The 24,517-nt window shown below is 38.5% G+C and overlaps 1 protein-coding gene across 1 annotated transcript in view; it reads right to left on the bottom strand.

Annotated features, from left to right (window-relative positions):
• Positions 1–24,517, bottom strand: part of LOC124064464 (CUB and sushi domain-containing protein 1-like) — a 358,243-nt gene that overhangs the window by 93,668 nt on the left and 240,058 nt on the right. The window contains exons 22-29 of the mRNA XM_046398956.1: positions 21,136–21,252; positions 20,710–20,925; positions 19,176–19,364; positions 16,941–17,110; positions 9,900–10,056; positions 7,462–7,653; positions 2,975–3,101; positions 2,137–2,348 (exon numbers count right to left, since the gene is read on the bottom strand). Of these exons, the coding sequence (XP_046254912.1) occupies positions 2,137–2,348; positions 2,975–3,101; positions 7,462–7,653; positions 9,900–10,056; positions 16,941–17,110; positions 19,176–19,364; positions 20,710–20,925; positions 21,136–21,252 (1,380 nt within the window). The remainder of the gene's footprint in view (positions 1–2,136; positions 2,349–2,974; positions 3,102–7,461; positions 7,654–9,899; positions 10,057–16,940; positions 17,111–19,175; positions 19,365–20,709; positions 20,926–21,135; positions 21,253–24,517) is intronic.

Below are 24,517 nucleotides of genomic sequence, written 5' to 3'. Positions count from 1 at the left end.
ATAATCCGATCAATTATGTCCAATAACCTTTGGAAAGTGTAGAAGAAGAGCATCATTAAACTATTTTTGTCCCCTTTCAAGTGAGCAGAGAGTTAAAATAGAAGTTAGCCATTCAGCCAGTCTCTGATGCACATACGGGCCCCACAGTGTGAGAGCTCTGTGGAAGGTCTTGGTAATTTTACAGCTGTCAAAATTTTTTTTCACTAAACAACTTTCATACAGTGGACAGAGCCCTGCCTCTAATGCTGTATCCAGATCTCTCTTAAATATCTGTGGTAAGGAAATCTCAAGGGATCACACGATAAATCAAAGTGGCTGAGAGACAATTAACAGGACAAGAAAGCAGAAAAGTGTCTCTAAATTTTTTTCTTGTGACCCATAGATAATGACGATGGATCACAAGCCAAAAAGGTTGGAGAAAAACTGAGCATTTGCTGCTGCTGGAATCCTCATTATACAGTAGACTCAACAATTAGTCATGAAGCTTCCGATTCAGTGAAAATTATAGGTCAGATCGTGGCCAGAGCCCTGGCCAAAATAATAGTGTAACATGAGTGCACAGAGACTGGCCTTATGAATTACAATCTACACTGAAAATATAAATTACCCATTTCATTAATTCATTTCATTCAATATTCCCACAGCTGCTGTACAGCCAAACAGTATTATAACATCATGTTTATCATATCTATCCTGTACAAAACAGTATTTATTCCATCAAGTCAGAGAGGAAAGAGAGAATAAAAAATGAAAAAAAAAACATTTGTTGCAGATATCTGTAGTACCATCACCCTTGAAAATCACTTGTTCAAAAAATCCACAAAGCTTGCTTAAAATGAATGGGTGTGGTGGTAAATAGCACTACCTTTGCTTTAGTAATCAACATAGAGGTAAACATAAGGAGTCATTACCATAGTAATTGGAAAACAGTGCCCTGATTAGCATGTTAGTGAGTGCAAATATTTTTTGTTTTAAATATGTGGAGAATGGGCGAGAATAAATGTGTGAGAGAGAGTGGGACACAGAAAGCACTGGATGTAAATATTTATGACTGTAAATATGAATCTCCTTGAAAAAGGTTCTGACTGTTTCTGTGTTTTGCAGGTACATTTACCACAGAGTAAGTAGAGATGTGCTGCATGTGCTTGTGCAAGAATAGTGTTTGTGTATTTATGTATGTGTTTGTGTGTTGATGCTCTAATGTGAGCAAGCAGCTGTAAAGGTAAGATGTTCTTGCTGTCTGTTCTCCCGGTTCTTAACTTTTCTACCTCAGTGTGCCTCTGATTGATTTTGCTGCTTCAAAAGATTACCACGATTCCAGCCAATGATTCTCACAGGACGATGCACTTTGCACATTCTTGGGTCCAGTAACTCAAACAGCAAGGACAAGCACCACCCCTAAAGGCCACAGTTATTTGCCAGGTTAAATAAATTAAAGTTTGTGTTCTTTGAAACCTCATTTAATGAAGAGTTTGATGTAAATAAAAAAAGACAGTTTTGAGATTTACAGTTGTTCATTTAAGAAGTTCAAAGTCACTAAAATAAATGAGAACCCCTTTTACTTTTACCTTTCCCTTTGGGGATAAATAAAGAATTTCTGATTTACCGACAAAATGGTCTTTATTATTATCATTACTGTTAATCCATTTGATAAAATAACTGTGTCTAAAAGAAATGCTGTGCTGCTGTTAAATAACTACCTAATCTGAGAGGACTCAGCACCAAGTTTTGTTACTACATCTGCTCGCTTCTAAACTGTGGGATACGACCCAAAAGCTGAGGTCCCAGGGTGAGATATTCAATTTCTCATTGTTTCTTTGGCTAAAGGTTTTTCAGAAATCCTGTTAAATGCAGCATTATTTCCAGATAAATAATCTCATAGCCAATTTAAATTGGCTTTACATAATAACTAAGAAACTATATGTGTGATGAGTTTGTTAATTAGCTAATTTAATTGCTAATTCAGTAATTGGTTTTTCTTCATAAATGGATGTGGGGCATAGAGTGGAGCAGGCCACCTAAATCAGTGATTTATTATAATCAAGGCATATTTTTGAGTTGCTTCAGTCTTTCTGAGCTTCCCCTACCATCTGAACAAAACATTAATGATTTTGATTTAGAGATAAGGCTACTTACTGGAGAACTGTATCGAAAATCCTTGCTTGCTGATGAAATAATCAGAGTCAAACTGCAGTGTGAGTATGTTGAAAGTCGAGTGGATATCTTCAGGTAAGGCTGGGCCAGACCACTCCTTCAACAGTATCCCCCCGTCTGATGGTCCGGATGGCCCATCCCAAACTCGCAGGATATCGTGGCCGACCTCCGTGTCAAAGACAATGAAGTGAAGGCTGGGAAATCAGAAATTAAAGTGGAGATCAGAGATCCAACATAAAGTAATATGTTGGAAATAACAATTGTGCTTTATTTAGCAGTTGCCAACCATAAAATCAAATGAAGCAGAGCTGACAACAGACAGATATCACACACACACACACACACACACACACACACACACACACACACACACACACACACACGAAGGAATGTTGTAGCCAAAAGGCTGGCATATTTTACAGTTGGCATAATGACTAATGTGATGTGCTCTCCAACTCAGCGGTGGCTTTGACAGTGAATATTCATCTACAACTGGTGGATATATCATTACCAAACATTCTTGTGAGCTTTTACTTCTACAGTACATGTGAGGGCTGCTGTTACAAGGGAACCATTCTATGTAATGCCATTATTATTCCTTCCCCCAAAAATCTCATCCAGAGTAAAAAAAGGTCTTCTTCTCATCCTCCTCTTTATTATTATTGTTGTTGTTATTGTTATTATTATTAGTATCACATTAATAATGGCTAGTTTCCTTTAATGTAAAGTAAAAAAAAACAAAACAAAAACCTCCAAATACCTGCAGGCCACTATCATACTCACAGTTGATTCAGTGTATATCCAACTGCTTCATAATTACCTGATAGTCTTGCCTGTATCAGCCTCTATAGTCCAGGTACAGTGGAGGTTGTTGTCATATGGAGCAGGATATCCTGGAGACAGAATCCGTCCAGACACTGCTCCAGTTATGTGACCTCCACACTCCGCTACAAGGACATGAGACAAAGGGGTGATCATCACAGGGAGAAAAATACCATACCCCTCCCCCTCTTTTATTTTTATATACACAACCACCCCTTTTTCATCCTAACCAAATCAACAAAATCATAGTAAGCATGAAGCTACTACACACACACTAGTACACACACTTAAATGGGCAGATCAAACAGAATTTAACAAAGCATTTAACAAAGCAAGCATTGGAGGCAAATCCATATATTGTAGGATTACTGCTGTGTTACTACGAATTACAAACTCTGCAGTAGATGCTGCTGGCAGTCACAAGTCATAATACCCGCTGTTTTCAGTATCAAAGGATGAACTTCATTGGATAATATTAACTGAAATAACTTTTTATAAGGTGACCAAATAAAGAGGATCAATCCTACAAAGTCACACCAAACCACCAGCATTGTCGTGGTGAATGTGAATTACTTCGCTCTTGCTCTCTCCCTGTCTTAGATGATTTTTTTTTATCTTTTTACAGCATTTCTCTCAATTACAGGTCTTCAGATTTTCACTTAGTGCCTCACAACCCTGACCTGGTCCCTAAACTCAGTTGGACTGGGTTAAAACTGTCTGTGTAATTGAGTCTGTGTGCAAATATATCAAATTTCAGAATAAGTATTAGTATTCACCCTCAGCTCTGATAACGTGTGCAGGACAAAAAAAAAAATCATAGCAAAGCCAGTAAGCTACAGTATATTGAAAATGTATATGAAATGACTGACTGATTTTTTTTTTAGAAATTTAATTCACAGATATAAACTTTGTTAAAAAATGATTATCTTCTATCTACCTTTCACCCAATTGACTCAAAATATGACTTTGAGAATTTCTATAAATTAGTCTTTGATGCATATAGACAAATGATTTTTGGACTTTTTTTTTTTTGAATAAAGACATTATCATTATTAAACTGCTGCCGTTTTTAACAGCGGTGGCTTACTGATCAATAGAGTACAATGCTGCTGCTGCCAGTGTTGCTGTTCTCTGGAGTCTGTTTGGGTCAAACGCATTTTGTCTATCTATTCTTGGTAATATAAGTTCTGAGTGAATCTCAGTTCTCATTTTTCAATGAGTCTCTCATTTTTCAAAAAACAATTTATACACATTGGGTTTGGTAGGTCCTCCACAGGTCTGTTTTGGATCAGGTCCAGCATCTTGGATCTGTTGGGAACTCTACTCTCAACACAACCAGATTCTTTGTATCATATTTCTGGGTATTCATTGCAGCCCTATTAATGTTTCATTTCATTTCTATATGAGGCAGCTCCTCTGCTTTGCTCTAAATTACTCTGAGGTGTGAAGGCTGAGCAAAATGAGAATCACTTAAGAATGGCTTGAATCATTAAATCAACCTTGAATTATCCAAGCTCCTGCTATAGAATTTCAAGGTTGGTGAATGGTTGTTTTATCTTAAGGATCTAGTCATAATGTTCAAAGTTTTTAAAATAAAATGCTGTTTAAAGCACCAGAGAAGAACTGGCTCTCTGTGTTATTTTTATATCGTTTTCAGTGGCAAGGAACAGGGGAGAGAAGCAGGGGAAAAGGCTGTGAGCAGATCTGAACTCAACATGCAAGTACATGGTAAACATAGTACCCCATTGAGCCAGCAGATTGCTGCTGATTAGAAAATGGTTTGGTAAAGAAAGCTTTATGTCAGTGTGTGCATTGTATGCTTGTGTGAGTTAAGAGGGCACATCTCTGCAATCTCAGAACAACAACAACAACCTACTGCTGTTGCATTACCCTAGACTGAATGCACATGTACAAACACACACAAACACACACACCAGTGATAGAAAACATGGGAGGAAAGACACCAATCTGCTATGTTTAATCATGAAAAATCAGTTAGAGAGGGAAAGACAGACGCACAAGGAGAGAGCGAGAGAGAGAAAAAAATAGCTATTAGTAAGCCTGGGCCAATGACAACTGCAATTTCCCAAGACAGAGAAAAGAATAACAGGCACATAAATACAGAGAGGAAGATAGACAGGTATACTGTATGAATAGAGAACCAAAAAAGAACAAAAAAGAGTCTGAAACAGACCACCACTCTCAGTGTGGAAGAGGGAGAGAGGGAGTGAAAACAACAGTATAGAAACAGCCCGAAGCAAAGCCATCTCCTCATCTCTATGCTAGTACATGCAGATATGGGACCAAGCCAGACAGAAAGGGAAGGAGACAGTCAGAAAGGCAGAAAGACGAATGCCCCAACAGGCAGACAAAAGAGGAAGACACAAAGGTAGCTATAGAGGTTAGCCCAGGGCTCTGCCAGCAAGTATTCTCTTGGTTGCTGGCTTACCTGTAATAAGGCAGCGACGGAGCAGCTACAAATTAATGACTGACTGCAGAGATACACAGGGACACACACACACATACACAAATACACTCTGAGATTCACACACATCCAGCCAAAAACGCATACTCATTTGCATTCACACCCCCACACAAACACATTCACGGAACACACTCATGAACACACATTCTTTTTAGTTGCCGTTAGCAACCACATCAGGCCATGTCCCACCTCAGAGAGCTCAGGTGTGCTGGCAGGTTAGAAAGACACAAGGTTTGGCTCTGCAGAAGGGAATTCCAAATTAACAAGTGCCAAGTGCCCACATCTACCCAGCAAAGTAGAAATACGAACAGGGAAAGTGCTTTAATTTGTAAAATATGCAAAGCCGCAAAATATTTATGGACAAGCAGGAATTATGGACTTTAAAAATGGCAAATTTGCTTTAGGGATTTCAAAGCTAGGAACAATAAAAACAAACGACGACGAGTTCATGCTTCACTGGTGGCTGCTGAATGACAATAAGGAATGAGAATGGCCAGCTGTACATGCTGCACTGCAGCTAAAACACAAAGCAACTTTCACAGGTCCACAAGCAGAAGAAAAAAAAAATCACCACGTCAAAGCAGCTGAATGACTTGAAACACACCTCTCGAACCTAATTAAGAGCTGCCAAGTGCCAACTAAAGCTAAATCTGCCCTTTGGCAATGTACCTACTTTCATAAACTGAGAAACATTCAAATATATTCTATGCCAAATGACAAACCTTTGTTTTGGTCAATTTCAGTGTCTGAAAAACAAAACCTGATATTGTGGGAGTGCACAGCAGCAGTGAGATTGATGGCTGATTATTACACTATCCTTCAGGCAGTTCCCATAATTTCCTCAGTGCTGTGTTCATTCAGCTAAAAATGTATGTGACTCTGATACAACTTCACAATTATTTTCATGTTCCTTGTTTCAATGGGTTTACTTGACATTTGTACTGGAAAATAATTTGTACTTACTAAGTGAATTAGAATTACAGCATTTTGGTGTTTTAACCATTGGCATTGCATTGGCATTTAATATTTTTTGAGTCACAGTAAATTACTTTTGTTACCACACTCAGCTCTCTGTTCAAGACTAAGTCAGAATGATCTAAAATCTCAGAATATTGTTTAGTTTTTTAATCATAATTAGTCTTCCAATTTGATATGGGCGTACAGTAAACTGGCTTAGATCCGAAAAGTTTAAGATCTCCAAGACTTTGACAACACTAGCATAAAAGCTTCCAGGCATGTGAAACTAATTTTTAGAACTTTTGTAACACAAGACGATTAGTTTTATCACAGTAAAATGAGTGCACTTTTATTTTTGCGCTGTCCAGAATCTGAAAAACATATACTTAACAATTTCAGATGAATTAAAATTGTTTTTAAATCAAATCACTTTCTGGAAACTGAAAAAAAAAGTCTGACAGAATATTCTATTTATTGTGCAAGCTGAGAATAGAACGGAAAGCTAAGGCTTCTGTCAAAGTCCTTGGCACAAAAAAACTGCGCACACCTTCAGGGTGAAAGAAAAGAGTCTGGATTACATTCTGAACTCATCAAAGTTCAATTCAGAGAGCCATCCCCTATTTTTGCACTTTAACCATGCCATCCTTAAAATACACTTATGCCCAGTGCAAAAAAAAAAAAAAAAAAAATCACATGACCGGTGACATCCTGCTGATAGTCTTGTGTGCACAGGTGCATGGATCATAGCCTGTTTTTTTTTTTTTCAAACATACAGAGGTGTATTCGCATCACTATGAATATTTCCTGCAGAGTGTTCAATCAGCCCTCTTTTCACCTTTTCACTGACTCAATCGCTTGTTCATCACTTTCTCTTTTGAATCATCATGCTTTTGCTGGAACAGACACGACTTACTTTGACTGCAGCTTCTCCCCGCTATATTTCTTGACGAATGGTATGGAAAAAAAAATACCTAGACCTTAATAATTCAGATTTGTCAGTTCTGAATTATTGATACCCGTGGAACATGTGTTAGCATACTAACCGATACAAGAAGGAAGTGGTTTGTCCCAGACACGTCTGTCCCCGCTAAGACATGTCAGTGTACTGCTGCCATGAAGACTGTATCCAGGGTTGCAGGAGTACAGGACAAATGTGTTGGCGTAATGACCGTCATCCTGGATTTTATATCCATAACTGGGGACACCTGGTTCCTCGCAGCGTACTAGATCAAAACCTTGAAAGAGACATGCCCAGAGAGAAACACACACACAGATGTACACACAGATTAGATTGTTGTGTTAATGCAGAAAGACTGCATTGCCTAAATGAACAGAGTGATTCAGAGCAGTTTTGGACAAGAGGACATAAGGTCTAATTGTTGTTCTCCTGAACCCTGTGACTTCCCGCAGAAAGTTTTACTCAATGCTAATGCTGAAAGCCTTTCTGCTGCAGTGAAAGCTAATGGACATCTCTACATATTCTACTCAGATGCTTGTTTCGGTGACATTGTAGAAATGTGTAGGCTTCTTGTTTTTTTGTAAGATCTAAGGCTGTGTAGCGAGCAGCACCCGTGATTATATTTATGGATTGAAAATGTGGTCTCTGTATGAAATCGTGGGAAAACATCAAATCATAATTTCGCATCCCACACAAACGCATACATACAAAACTGCACACTTGAACAAGCACACTGCAAGAGCGTCTGTGTGTTCTAAAGATAACAAAGAACAGGAAAGTTTCCCATTTCTAAGACAGATAGATAAACAAAGACACAACAATGTCACCAATGTCAACAACATATTTTTCTTTTCCCTCAGGTCAGAACAAAACATTCTCCCTCAGATCAGAAATGTCCTGAGTTGCTATGTAAAAAAAACAATTTATGATAATGAGCAACTCACTGCTCATTATCATAAATTGTTTTTTCACTTACATTTGGCTCAGTATATAACACAATGGCCAGCTTACTGAAAGCATCATCTGATCTAATCTCATGATTTAAAGTAACTTTATTTACAGTTATGTAATTATTTACAGGAACATTAAAGTAACATTCCTGGACTGTGTAATGGCTTTGTGTCAGAGGGTGTTGCTAAATTATTTGATTAGACAACACAAATCTCCATTGATCCTGTGTAAAACAATACCTGCTATTTGTTATTTCCAGAGAAAATCAGGACAATAAATCAGAATACGCTTATTGTCCAATGACAATTTACTCTTCCATAAAGCATAGTAATAAGATCCTTTACTCAGCAAACACTGTTTGAAGTGCACAGTTTTGTGAGGCATGTCTACAACTGTGTACCCCTTTCTGAATCCATTTCAGTGAAATGGATGCCTCTCACTTCTGTCAGCCTTTCTTGTTAATGTCTTGAACTGATGTCTGAAGTCTTATTGCTCTATGAAAATAGCCTATAACACTGTGTAGTATTAAAGAGGTTTATGTCCCTGACCCTACTTAAAAAAACATCCTTATCTCTCTTGCTTGGATGCTTGTCTCTCTATCGTCCTGTTTGAATGTTCTATCAGTCTCTCTTATCTCTTAGCCCATTCATTTTAGCAGAGCTTTGCAGAAGGTGTCCCCTTTTCCAGTTAAATGACTTGCAGATTAACGGCTGTCTAATGGTTTAATTGACATACAGAGCATCCATCTAGTCTCTGTATACCATCTACCTTCAGCCATTTGTCCCTGCGTCCAGCCGCTCTTCCACTCCAGATGTGTCACTTTCTCACCTTCTTTAAATGATTTGCAGATAAATGTTCCTCTGATAGCCTCTTTGACTTACACAGCAGCTGGTCTTGCCTTCTTAACAGACTGTCTTTAGCGCCTTTAAGGTGTGTATGTGTATGTGTGTGTGAGAGAGAGAGAGAGAAAGAGAGGGTGAGAGAGAGAGAGAGAGAGAGAGAGAGAGAGAGAGAGAGAGAGAAAGAGAGAGAGTGCATGTGTGTGTTTCAAGCATCAATATGTTCATTTCCTTTTCTTGTAAACTGCTGTTGCACCTTGGACTCCACCTTTGACAGAAATTACTCGGAAAACTGATCTGTTTTTGGGCGTCAGAGGTGAAAGAAATAGCTCGGTAATTTGCTGACAGAGAAAATCTTTAGAGTTTTGTAGTACATGACACCTATTTTGCTCTGGTATGTAGCATCACTTGACTGAGTCACAGGACACATGCAGGATATATCCATGAGGGCCATTTTAACACACTCACAAGCACTCTAGTTTTCAATTAAAAACATCTCCTTACAAGAACTTTCATGATGAGCTACTCATAATGTAGAAAATTACTTTTTATGCGCATCTGTGTGCAAAAACTGTTTGCGTGACAGCGAAAGAGAGGAGTGATTTTGTTATTTGGTCATTCTAGAGCAAACCATAGCTGGAGTATATACAGCATATGCAGAATAAATATCAACCTGTATGGCTGTACTCCTTTTCAGTTCCAAGTAAAAGTCAAAATTTCTCAAACAACTCACTTGTGTATGTGAGACGGAAGCCCTGATTGGTTCCAGAGGCGTTGCTGTTGAATTCTAGCCACAAGCGATTGGATGTACTATTGATGACATGACCCAGCATGCCGTCTCGTGTGAAGTTGCCAAGCAGGCGGGATGAAGTGTTCTCTCCATCATACATCTGTTAATCAAAACACAGAAACAGGACCACAAACAGGGTTAAAGGTGTTTATGTGGTTTAGTATAGAAGTACATGAGGGTATGTCTACCAGTTTAAGGAAAGAGAATATCACAAACGAGTGTACAGTTCACTCTTGACCTGGCCTGGAAAAAGAGCACAGTACCAAATGTATTCAGTCTTGAACCAAAATTGTATGCCGTTGCCTATTGCCAGTGCCATTGTCTGTGCTTCTCCTCTGCAAGTGAGTCACAAGCAATGGAATAGTAGAATTACTGCCTTGTGCCTGGCTGCCTCTGAGCACCAGTCAAGTTACAGTTCACATGCATGTTTGTCCAGACTCATACCTGCAGCCAGTGATACAGAGCTTCGTCACCTCATGCAGTGACAATCACCTGAAGCTCAATATCACCAAAAATGTGAAATGTAGCCACAGTCTCCCCTTACCTTCTTATCGTGTTGAAAAATTGACAATAAAATGTTTGTCAAGAACATTATGACATCACAATGAAGCTGACCTCTGACCTTTTGGATATCAAAATATTATCACTTCACCATTTTATCCTATTACACATTCGTGTGAAATTGTGTCATAATTAGTGCATGAATGCTTGCGTGGCTAAAACACATGAGGTCACAGCAACTTTTTACCACCAAAATGTAATCATTTCATCTTTGGGTCCAAGTGAATGTTTGTGCTAAATTTGAAGAAATCCCCTATCAAAGGTGGAGGTCATGTTCACAAGGATGGGATGTGCAACCCAATAGCAATAACCTCTGGCCACTGCTATTGCCAGCAGAGGCATAAAATCTTTGTTGTGCTTCAGGGAAAAAAATATACTTGGTTTGGCATCAGCATGGACCCTGTGAGGCACCATAAAAGACAGAGTCAAAACTATCACATGAAGCTGTTGAGGTCACAAGTGAGTTGTTAGGGGGCTAACAGTCACTAGAACCGATGTGTCCTAGATGCTTATAACAGCATAGACCCTGCTATACTCCTGTTTCTTGTAAGCTACTCCATCACTGTGGTTGCTAACCCATTCAGTTCTGGCATACTAATCTTTGCTGGTTAACCTAAAACACATCACTACCAGAGCACCATTGAAGGAGAGTCCAGACTCTATTCAGAGAGAATACAGAGAGATTGATCAGGCATTGATAGGATTAATCAGTATTCTGTGAACTCATTTGATAAGGATTTGAATGTAATTAATGTTCTCTTATTTGCAACAACAAAAGGTGGTGGACAAAAACTGGTGTACAACGCTACTTTGAACTTTGAAGGTTAATCCTTGAGCAGCACCTGTGGGAAACAGTAGATTGGGGGGGGGGATTGGAGCCCTCAATGAAAAATAAAAAGGTGCTTATTCATAGTTGAGTTTGTCTCCAGTTGTGGTAAGTGTTCCAGATTTTATTTATATTTAAATTATGCTGCTTAAGTGGATTCATTTTAACAGGGGAAATCATTAGCAAGGGGTACAGTGTGTTTTCCTAGAAATCACTTGTAAAAGCTAGATGTCTCAGTATGTATGTTTTCCGCTGTTAACTAATTAAGTTAATGTCTGTGTGTGTGTGTGTGTGACAGGGTTTGAGATGCTGTCATGCATAGTACAAAAGTTGAAAACACCATGAGAATTTAGAACATAAAACTATAATTGGACCAGATCAATATCGCAGCACATAGCTTGTATTCCCTTTGTTCATTAGAAATTATGACATTGATGAAGGTGTTAACCAGTTTTTACTAGACTCAGTTTTTCTGTTTGGTTTCCAAATAATTTTGCTTTGTATCTTTGCACTTTGAACATCAACCTGTAACCGTATGCTCACACTGGCAGCACAAAGAGGAGACAAAACAGCTGGAGGTCATTTATTTCAAATGAGCTCTGTGAGACAAGTAGATACGGAGGGTGGAGAAATGGCTCCCAGAGAGATCTTTGCAGCTTGGCAACACGGGAAAGTTGAGCAGAGCTTAACATCACACAAATAACAAAGCGAAAACAACATCCTATTTAAGTGTTCATGTGCACAAATCACTAGTGTGGCACATTTACTAAGTTTTAAATGCTTCTGCTCTCTTAAAAAAGTGGCTCAGTGCAGATTTGTGTTGGTAGTACAGTCCATAAATTAGGTTTGGTTTGCAGCCAAAGAAAGGTAACACATATGAAACTGACTGGGCTAGCAGAAAATTCAAGCTTTATAGGTGATTTATAGGTGTTAAGTGTTTGATACTCAAACCCTTAAGTTTGTTTTGGAGTCTACTCTCTGCCTTCTAATTTACTATAATCCTGAATGCAACATAACAGTGGATAAGTATTAGTTTGGGAAGTACAGTCTTCTTTTTGACTGCAGTTTTTAAGGGAAAATTAACATTCTTCAGCATCTCATAATACTCTCCCAAGCTGGGATATAAATGTGAACTCCTCAAGCTTTTATTTGGGAGCCTGAGACATTTACACAGATTGGTGGTGACAGGTCTGCAGGTGGCAAGAATGCCAAGGAAAAAGGGCTAAGGCAATGTAATGTTCTATCTCTATAAAAATTGCCAGTCAAACAAGACATCTCTGCATGAAGCCAAAGTAGGAGCTGCAGTATGCTGGAGTGTGTGGTTGTGTGGGAAAGTAAAAATATGAGGAAGATGGAGAGACACAGGAAAGGACAGTGTGAAAATGAGCAAAAGCCTAAAACCAATGAGTGGTATCACACATATCTGCAGCATTAGTCAGGTAAGTCAGGTAAACTTAATTTTCCTTCCCCGTTCCTCCCTCCCCACATTCCTCTCGTTCTGTCTGTCAGCGTCCCCCCCGTTTTGCATCTCACAGTTTGACTGCCCCCCCCCAATGTTTCAGTGAAACTCAGTATGGTTAATGAAAAGCCCTGTGGCTCATAAATCAACATGTCACCATCTGCCACCCTACCCCTCTCTGACTCTCACTTTTTCAGTTGCTCTCCTATCACCTCCATTTTCGTAGAACAATTCCTTCCCAAACAACCTCCCCAACACACACACACAACAACCCCATACACACATACACACACACACCAAGTCCCCCTTCTCACCCCTTCTTTTTTTTTCTAGACTTGAAGTGCATCTGAGTAAATTTGGTCAAGCACTGTATTAGAGGGCACTTTCAGGCGATTGGATAGTCCTTTCTTTAACAGTGCCAGGATGAAAATATAGCCAATGGCAAAAGGAGACGTAATGAGCTGGTTCATATGTTACAGGAGATTTTAGCCCGAAGCTTTTTGGAACCGCCAAACAAATGGTTTGTGTTCAGACAATTCTGCCGCAGTAACAGCCAGCCTAGGGAGTGGCATGCTAATTGCTAGCCTAAGTGGCATCTTGGGGCTTTCCTTCCAGATCACCATAGTTGTGCTTTCTGCTAATTCTTTGGAAAAGTTCTAATTAACAGACATGTCGTACATTACCAGTCTTTGCCCTTATATATGCCCACTTCTGTACCATCACAAGATGACCGTAGTATAGATTTCATCATGTCAGGCACCTGCTACCTTTTGCATAATTACCAGTTTTTACATGGCTGATTTTTTGAGTGTATCATACATTACTAAAATGATTAACACTTAAATGGCTCAGTTGTCCTCTTTAGTCTACATAATTAGCATCTAGCATCTCATTTGGTGATTACACACACATACACACACAAAATTGGATTTGTGGAAATGAATAGACAACATAGCTATTTTTTCTTCAATAAGAGCTCAAATGTATTTACACTCTGGTGAACATTAAAGTGTTTAGATTGCTTGACAGCCTTCCTTTTGTTTCTGATCGGGTGTTGCCAGAGTAACAGTAATGAGATGTGGGCTGCTCAATGGAAATTCAAAATTTCAACACTCTAATTAGTACTCTCACACATTTTAGATGGACATATTAATTAAATACTTGAGTAAAAAGACTAAAGATGTTTCCAACTGCCTGCACTTGCCCAAGACTAAACAAACAATAATAATAATTCTGAAAAAATGCCAGTCCAACAGTTTATATTTGATCATTCCAGCAGAACAATAAGGTAACTCTGTGTTCAATAATATGTAGACATCCTAGTTATCTATCATGTACAAGAAGTAACTTATTTTATTTTTCCACCCCCAAGCATCAAAACTGAAGCCAACATATAATATTGTTGAAGATTATGTATCATTCCTGCAATCAGTCTTGAGATCTACCCTTACTTTTTGGTTGGTATGTTAGCAACCCGTATGCCCTCATTAACTTTTGTGATCTGAGGACAATTTCTGTCTCTTTGCTCCTGTTATTTTCTGAGAAGGAATCAATTTACTGCAGTAAATACTATGTCAAATGCCTTGTGAAGAGCACAATCATAATTTGAAAAAGATCAAATGCCTTCCTCTGCTCTCCAGTCTTGGAGGTTGCATCCTTTTGTTTAATTACAGAGACAATTACACAGTGGGAGGGGCACTGCGGTGCAATGCAAGATATGTTGGAAAATGGAATGGAACGCATTATATAATAACCATTTTAGCATGTTTATGTCCGTTAACCATCTTGGTGTCATATTTCTTTAAGAGGACCTTCCATTTTTTTTAATACCTATCCCACTTTTACAATGATGTCATGCATCTCTAAAAGTCAGGGAGAACCCTGTTAATACAATCTAACCACAGACAGGCTCAGCCTAGTGCTGCAGGCCTAATACTGATAAGACACTCTAACCACATACTGGCTTAACCATGCCCTCAGGCCTAATACCACTAAGAGACACTGTGAATAGAAACCGAGATGATGGCTGCAGGACAGCATCAAGACTGTAAAACAGCTCACACAGCTTCTCCTGACCAACACTGAAGAGGACACATGTACCCGACAGAGGACTTGTGAGGAATTACAAGCCTTGGGAACATCAGTAATTCTTTTTGTAGTTCAGACTTACACAAGTATACATATCCAAGTTTATAATATGTAAACACTTCAAGGAATTCTTTATAATATAGTGACAACTCCAAATCCTCAACATTTACAGAGGCGACAGCAGTCTGAAAAGTACCATAATAACATACCGCAGAACAAGTTTGTATAGCCTCATAATGTCTGTTCAGAGTTTTTTGCAATGTATATATATCTATATATATATAGATATATATACACACTATACACACATATATATATATATATGAAGCACTGATAGTTGGGGCATTTGTATTTGCAGTCACATGATGCTAACTTTACAGAGCTCTGTTCTGTTTATTTTGCTTTTCATTTTTACTTATTGTTTCCACATATTACAACCAATTAAAGTATAGAAAAACCAAGCTTCAAACATTACAAGCTTCATACACAATGTACTGTAGTGTGTATGAAGCTTGTAAAGCTTAGAATTAAAGACGCAGAATTGATCCTTTCGCTGTCTTTGTTCCCTGTGTATCCATTCAACCATAGATGGCGGCTGCAGCAGGAGTACCATCAGCACTAACTGAGAACATGGGTAATAAACCCTTGCAGGGGTGTTACTGCTTCTTACAACAACGTAACTCACCTAACAGCAAGGGCAAACATTGCTAATACAATTTAACTACATACTGTAGTAGTTTGGTGGCAGCTGTGGCCTAGAGGTTGGAGTGCCCTGATGTGCCCTTGAGCAAGGCACTTAACCCCCAATTTGCTCCCCGGGCGCTTGATAGTTGCAGCCCACTGCTCCTGTGTGTTTAACTGCATGTTACATGTTGCATGTGTGTGTGTTTCAATCAGATGCAGAGAAGTAATTTCCCAGCTTGGGATTAATAAAGTAAATAAATAAATAAATAAAAGATTACTAGGTAAATCAAGAATTCAAAGCCCCTCCTGTAGTTTATATTTTTTTTCCAGCCTTTTTTTCCCACACCTCATATAATTAAGGACTGCTCATTCCCCAACACGTTAATTGGACATAGTGTGTGTGACTGGAACTAAAGCTTGCAGAATTGGTGGGCTTTTGAGGATTGCACTGAGTTTCTGCTCTGCAATGCAACTTAAAAATAATGTAAAATATATAGGCAAAAAATTACAATTTAAGACTGTGTCAAGCACAGAGGAAGGAGCAATCAAAGCCCAGAAACCTCCCTGAAACTTTTGTTCAGTTCAGAATTTATCTGGCATCACAGCACCTCTGGATGAGTGAATTAACTCATAGGAAGCAAAGAAAAGTCAGGTTGAGGTTGACATTGAATATTATTATATTTTTTGTTATATTGCTGAATCACATCTGATATTGATTGACTTTGAACACAAAAGTAACATGGCTATACACTGTTTTATCTCTCCCTGTTTTAAATATAACAAATGGCTAATCAATTCTGCTATGTGGCTTTAAATACTAGAATCATCAAATTTATGGATGTACTCTAACTGTTTTACTTTGGCTCTTTCTTCTACATCCTTACAACTGATTTAGATTAAAAGCCTTGGGACTGTTACAGGCATCAGCATTTGAAGCCAAGAAGGACGATTAGAGAGAGGTTTGGCAAACAGCATGTACTGCAGTGTAGGATGAAGTGCTGAACAGACACTTGACCATATACATTTATGGGCTAAGCATGTGGTCACTACACACTACAGCACTAGCTGTTTATTTATTAACTTATTTATTTTTGACAACACATTATTTTACAGTGTTTATGAGTATGTTAGCATCCACAGCTCTTTCGTTTCAAGCATCATTTGAAATAACCCACTTTCAATTTAATCAGTTCCGGCATATATATGTTTGAGCACATATGATTTTGCATATAGACAGCTTTTCATGAATGTAACGCTGTATGTGCGCTGTGTGTGTATCTAAATCTGTATATAAATTGTGCATTTATAGGTTTATACCATCTGTATGGAAAAAGCTTGCCATGTTTGCATGTGTGTGTGTGCATACCTTGAGATAGTCTCCATCTTGCAATAAGAAGCTCTCAGCTTTCAGTCTGATTCCTTTGCCCTTTTCAGTAGTGATGCGGTAAATGCATTCATGGTTGTTATCGTAGTTGGAGGGGAAGTTAGGAGAAAGGAGAACACCTTCTGGGCCTAGCGAAGAGGCTCCACACTCCGCTACAACAGGAGAGTAAAGGACATTGGTACAGTGTGCATCAATAATCACAGCATTTCTATCTAATTATGTTCGAGCAGTCAGAATATCTGGGTTGACTTTATGATGATCATAATGAACCACACAGTATAATATAACTTAAAAGCACTTGTTTGAAATGTGCTTCAAATAAAACAATACAAACAAGAAGGGGGAACAGTAAAAGTTCCTAAATTTTTAGTAGCCTAAAAATCAAAGCATTAATAAGAGAAAAAATTGAAAATACAAAAAAGAATAAAGTCTGGATTAGTTTGTTAGAACAAGTCTTTTATATAAATTATAGAAAATTACCAAGTAGGTGCAGTGGCTATCAGAGTTTTGGTATTCAAATAGGTGGCACTTTGTGCAAAGAGAGTTTTGTCACATGTAAATGAGGAGTGTAAAAAAGAGAAAAGCGATGATCAGACTTTTAACTCGTACTGATGAGGACCACCAGTGCTTGGGAGGGGGAAAGAGGAAATGGAGGTAATGAAATAGACAAGAGAGAAGCTGATGTGGAACTACATGAAACTCACTGCCAAAAAGGAAAAAAAACCCACCAAACAAAAGATGCAGTATTTATCAAATCTGAGCAAATCTGTAATTCAAAGCAACAGTTTTGTAAATGCACTGTTGTGTTTAAAGCAGATTATGGCAGGAGATAAGGAGCACAGATCTTTTCAAACTGAAGACAGCACTATCGAGTGTTAGTGAGAGAATAAAGGATAGTAAAGGGGGAAATAAAGGAATGAAGAAAGAGCTGGAAGAGGAAGAAAAGAAAAGACGATAGCAGATGAACCACGACAGACAAGGGCCTTTTGAAAATATGCAGAGAGAAATTAGAATAGGGAAAAGGGGAGTAACAAAAGACACAGTATTAACACTTTTCATATAGCAGCTAATGCCCTAATTATCTACCCAAGGACTTCAAGTGAGAGAAAGGGAAACAGAAAGTTAGAAAGAGTGAGACAGCGCTAAAGACATTTGAGAAGAAAGAAAGAGGAGAGAGAAGAACTCAGTGAGCTTTGCCAGCTGCTGTTGCTTAGTTTCCTCTTAGTAAGGCCTGATCTCTTGACAGATAATGCTATTATGGCATTTTCAGTCTGCTCTTCATGGGGCTTGAAAATTACCAGCAGCCACCAGTCAGATTCTCATAAATTACCAGCAGAATCCAAGGAAACACTGATACTTAAATACCAACAAATTACAACCTACTAACAGCCAAATCTCTGCAAAAAAAATTCAACAGATACTCAGTCAAATATTAGTAAATTACCATTGTGTCAACAATAAAACAATTGAACTTCAACCAGGAAATGCTGATACTTTGCCACAAGGCTTGTTCATATGCTGAAGAAGGTAATTTTAAAGTTCTATTACACAAGCTGCCAATTATTTTCAAGGAAGATAAACCTCTCCAAAGCTCTAAATACTGAAAGCAGAAAACCTTTTGTAGGGCTTGTTACAACATTGCTTTATAGAACATTGTGTAAGAAAGCAACGGGGATCCAACGAGACCTGACGGGCCGGGTCGGGTTTGGGCTTAGTTTTCATCATTATCCACAGACTCAGGCCGGGTTCGGGCATGCGCGGTCAATTAGCAGTCACGTGATGTGGTTCGCTTAGCACGTGAAAGATGCAGAAATGGATACTGAGGAGCTTGGTTGCATTGGAAAAAAGTGTGGAAAAGTTTTGACCATGTGACGAGTGAATAAATGACGGTAAAAATGTATAAACAACTCCTTCTTGACAAAAGGCAAAAGAGCTGTGTGGATGTGCACATTTGAATAATGTCAAGCTGTAGCGGGTTCAGGCTTTGAAAAAAAATGGGTTCATTTGGGTTTGGACGGGTTCAGGTTGAATTCTGTTGGGCTCGGGCCATGTCGGGTCTAATTTTTAAGGCCCAATTACAGCTCTATGGACAACTACTCTGAATGTATAGAAACTAATTATCTTTCTTGATTTGTGTTTTGTATGCAGCACAGATTTTACACTGTTGCATTTTCACTGAGACACTAGTCAGTGGGTCTGTCTACTTGGCTGTCTTACCTATACATCGTGGTAGTACGTTGCTCCAGACTCGCCTGCCTCCTCCCAGACAAGTGATCTTGCTGTCTCCCTCAAGTCGGTAGCCATGGAAACAAGAGAAGGCCAGTGAGTCGCCAACTCGAAATCGGAATCCCATCCGCCTGCTGAACGCTGGCACGCCGGGATCCTCACAAGGCTCCAAATCGTACTCTATACATTTGGGAGAGATAAATAACATCACTGAGGAGTTAGAATAAGAAGACTAAAGGGGTGCAAAACGTACAGGAACTGTGTGAATATTCTTAAGTTAGCCAATATTAAATATATGGTAATGAGAGAGACACTAATTACATTTAAAAATCTGGGGTCAAGGAAACTTTAAAACTGAGGCTGTGATGTATTAAAACTCTACCACAAATTACAATTTAAGTTGAAGTTGTGGTTGCTAATAAGTCACATTGCTATATTAATCTAATGCCCCACCACAGACCAAAATGGATTAACTACATATTCAGTCAGTTTGGTTTTGACTGATCTATGTTACAACATAAAAACATATTATACCAAAGAAATGTGTAGTTCTTTGCAGAAAAAACAGCATGTAATACTTGAAATAAAGAAATAAATGGTTCAGTCTAACCTGCTGCATTCTGGCTAATTACTGTTAACTTCTGTGTCAGCCTTGGCTAAAGCTAATTTACCCATTTTTACCATTGCCTCTTGCTAATAAATTCCACACCCTAGTAATGTTGTTGTACCATATAGTACATCAGTTACAAAATACATTCATATTGTTGAAATAGTAATACTGGACAACATAGTCCAGCTAAAAGGTAACTCAGCTAACTTAGCAGTGGGGCAGTAACTGCAGCCTCTCAGTGTACTGAATACCAGTTTTAAGTCTCAGACATAAATGGCATTGACTGAAGACTGATTAGTTAAATTACTTCATTAGGTCAAATAGACAACAATGCTTTAGTCGAAACAAAAAACATATTTTGTAGAAACAAGAACATATCTTGTTTATAGGTGTGTTTATCCTGCAGCATTTAGGTTGTCAAGCATACCTTTGAACTTAAAGTGCAGTAGTCCCATACTGCAGTCTCCTGTCTCACACACGGGTAAGATTTACTTGACAGTGCTTTCAGAGAGTATATTTTGGTTCAACAAGAGAGAAGACTTTGAGGATGAAGACTAACTGTTTGTTTTGGCAGAGGTGACGCCGTTAACCAGTGGCTTCCCTGAGCTTTTCAATGGCATTGTTTGGGACTGTCAGCCATGTAGTAGATGAGACAGGCCAAAAGCAGGCTAAGGGGGCAGTATTGTAATGCTTTTTTAGGTTGTATGCAACATCTGTGACAATGATTACAATGTTAAGAAGTATCAATACTAATAATAATAATGATGATAATAACAATGGTAATAATAATAATTATTATTATTATAAGAGACAGAAAGCTAGATCTACAGGTTTCTGGTTAAAAAGGCAGGTTAATCTTTTGTATAAATAGAGTTAGACAATTTTTAAATGGATGTAGTGTACCGGTGTTCTTACCTGAGAAAGTAATATTAAAACCTTCATAACTCATGGAAAAGTCCGATATGAAACGTAGCTGAGCACTGAAGTTCCCATAGAGACCTGCTTTGACGCTAGGGGGCAGCACTGAGCCAGTGAGTCGAGCTACAGGAACCTGGAAAGTGCCGTCCTCAGTGATGGAAAGATAATCATGGTTCTCTTCCAGATGGAAAGTGTGGAAAACCAGATGAACGCCTTGAAATCCATGAACAGATGGATGGATAGATGGTTAGATAAACAGTTCGAGACAGAGTTAGCCACAGAGGAATGACATAAATGGCAACTAATTAATATAGACACCAAGCCTGAAACACAAATTTTCAATATATGCAAATCTAATAAACAGGTTCATTAAGATGTGAAGAATTAATTTCCATAATGTCTGCATATATGTGTTCCTCCTACCTTTCCCATGAGACACCTCTATAGTCCAGGTGCAGTTAAGAGAATTGGGGTAGAAGTCAGGAAAGCCAGGAGACAGAATTGTCCCTGTTTTACCGTAGACATAGCCTCCACAAAGGGCTACAGAGAGAGAGAGAGCGGGAGACAAAGAAAGGTAGAAAAAAAGAAGGTAAAACACAAAAAACTGCACTGAGCTGAATGACCTCAACTACTTCTAAAAAAGAGTTTTATACCTAAAAATAAAGACATAGCCTAAGTACAATAAAGACGCCATCACATAATGACAGATTTCATTGCTCTAAATTCCAAGGTCAGGCTGATGTATAACAAATTTGAAATGAAATTAAGTGATAATCCATGAATGAGGGGCAACTGTGACAACCATTCAGAATAACTGTTCTTCTTCTAAAATTGCACATTAAAATAATTAATAAAACATGACATCTACCAAGTGCAACTTATCACTATAATCAGAAACTTTCTGGAAATAATGAAAAACAATCTCAAAATATGCATAGGCCTATCCACCAAAAGCAAAAGCAAAAGAAGCAAGTGGGTGAGACAAAGCTTAACAGAGATACATGGGTATGATTGCAGAAGTCTACTTTAGAATTCCTGTCACAAATCATTAAATTTTAGTGGTTTTTTGTATGCGCTTTGAGAAAAAATGTCAGCTAAATATGTCAACCACTATGCAAAGATGGCCAAAATTATTTATTGTTCATGTCATCTGAAATAAATTATTTTGAGATACAAAATTGTTGTTTCGAGTAATTACAAGATCACCAAATTTGCTTAAGAGTAAACAAAGGAGGCCTTCTAAAGGAGGAAAAACAAAAAAATGAGGTCTCTTCATAAAGCTTCAGAGGAAAACGGGATGAAGTCCAGTAATACACTTGATGTACAAACAAATAAACAAACAAAAACAGAGTAGGGAGAACGTGACAAAGAGAGAGCAATTTGTTGAGAAAGAGTGAGAGATCAGTGTGTGCCTTACCCGACACCTGGCCTCCACATGGAGCCAGAGAACTGATACAGAACATTACAATATTACTGTTGAAACATAATGGAGAGTTAAAGTGGGTTTGCGTTGCATTCGAGACTGTTGAACTAAGATAATATATTGACTCTTTGTTTTTCTCTCATTGTGCTTGCATCTCTTTCAATTCTGTTCAGCTCAGTTCAGTTAATTTAATTCAATGAAAGTGCTTCAAGGTGCTCGACTGGCATAGAAATAAAAAAGGGTGTTTTTCTCACCTATTAAACAAACACATCCCAGAATATAAACTGAGCCAGAGACAACAAAACACTTCACTGTTAAAGTGACTCTGGATTGAAGATTTATATATATATATATATATACACACTGTATATATATATTTGCATGCACAAATGTCCCCTGTAGCTCCTAAAATAAACACTGATAATTCATTTGGGGAAAGGTTTGTAATATGACTATTTATTATTTGTCTTTACGAAGACAGAAGTGTCGGTGTCTCATGTTTCTTCATGCTGTTGCTATTCCAGTGTGCGTGTCCACCTCTTCCTCCTCTCTCTACCTGTTTGTCCATCAATATCTTGCCCTCATCTTGTTCCATATCATATTTCAACTGAGCTGGAGTTAACTTCTGAGTGTGCTGTGGTTACCAGAGCCAGTTTTTTTTACAGTCCCATCAGGATTCAGCTAAAACTAGGACACTGCCCGACTAAATGACCCTTGCAAAGGGAAGCATGAGTGCATGTCTGTGTGCACATATTGCATCTATTGTGTGAGAGTGCATACTTCAGTGTGTGTGAATGATCTCTGTGTGTGAAGATAAGAGACAGATTGTCAATGTATGTGTGAGAAAGTGTGAGCTGTATGACAATGAGAGAGAAAAAGAAAAACGAGACACAGAGAAAGACTATTCATGACTCTAACAAAAATTTGACAGGCAAATCAAAGTCTGGTGGCCTTCAGTCTTGAGAGAGGCAGCATGAGACTGAATGCTGAACGAGAAGCAGATACAGGAAAATGCGGCTTGTTTTTCTGAGACAGGATAGCTAAATAGAGAAAGATAGTATGCCTGACTTCAGCTAGTTTCCTCCTCCTCTTTCCTACCTTCATGTTTTTCCCTGTCTTTACTTACCTCCCTCTTAAAGAAGGATGCCATGGCTTTTTTAACGACAATGAATACTGTGACTTTGGTCTCTTCTACCAAGTCGATGTCTTGGCACCGGCTGTAAGCTTTAAAATGTCAGGGTGGCCCTTCAGTATTCTCCCTGACATGTAAAAGAGCAGCCAGTGATCTGCTTTATCTGTTTGGTTATTTAGTTGACCTGCAAGATGAGTCCTTTGGTTCCAACAGACACTGCGGTACTTTTAGACATGAAATTGCAAGAATAATGAATTTTGGTGGTTGTGTAATGCACAACATATGGTGATAAAAAAGGGTTTGGCTTTTCCTTTCAAAATGTTAACTGGGCCTCTGAGACTGTACTGTAAATAAGATTATTGTGGTTAATATCCACATGTGGGTGTATGAGTTGCTTTGAGTGTGGCTGTGGGAGTTTTAAAGATGATTTTCTTTTTCCTATAAATTGATGTGAGAAGCCCTTTCTGAAATTTCTCTGCGTTTGTGTGGGATTGCTCTGGTTTCTACCCAAAGCAGCAAAACATGCAAATCAGGGGAACTGGACATATGAAATTGTCAATACATATATAGGAAAGGAGTGAATCTGATTAATGAAAAAGTCACGCAATAACAGATTTGACACATACACTTAGTCATATCATCTTTGATAAAAACAAACTATAGCATTTTATATTCTAATGAAGTCGTATCCACCATTTTACAAAAATGTCATTCTGAGATAGCGTGTCTTGTATTGTAACAGCTGTGTGGTAGGATGTCATGCTTGGTTGAAAATTGAAAATGTCACAGTAGCCATTTAAAACTACTTATGTTATATGACTGATATGGTGAGATAGATTGCCTCAGTTTGAACTCACTCCCAAGTTCAGACACCCTGACTTTGGTTTTCAAATTGGATTCTTCTCAATCAGCAGATTGAATCAGATACTGTGTATTCATCTCCCATGATAGCATGAGCTGTGGGCAAATGCTGAATGGAATGGCCTGAGAGTGGCAAGTGAGCATCTGTTTCAGTAGTGCCTGTTGACCCTCATGATTTCACTGAGGCAGATGTCCAACTTGAGTCATTGTGGTAGTGTGTACTCTGGAGTGGGGACTGATGGTACAGTTAACACTGGCTGCCAGATGCGCCTTGGGAGATGGAAATAAAGTAAAGGATTAGGAATAGCGTGTTCTTAGTATCCTTGTATGGATGAAAGAAGTTACTGATGGGAACACCTGTGCCTCCTCCCTCTCCCTCCTCTGCCTGC

This window comes from Scatophagus argus, chromosome 1 (genome assembly GCF_020382885.2).
Source record: "Scatophagus argus isolate fScaArg1 chromosome 1, fScaArg1.pri, whole genome shotgun sequence".
Taxonomy (NCBI): Eukaryota; Metazoa; Chordata; class Actinopteri; family Scatophagidae; genus Scatophagus; species Scatophagus argus.
This window is presented reverse-complemented; position numbering and strand designations above follow the sequence as displayed.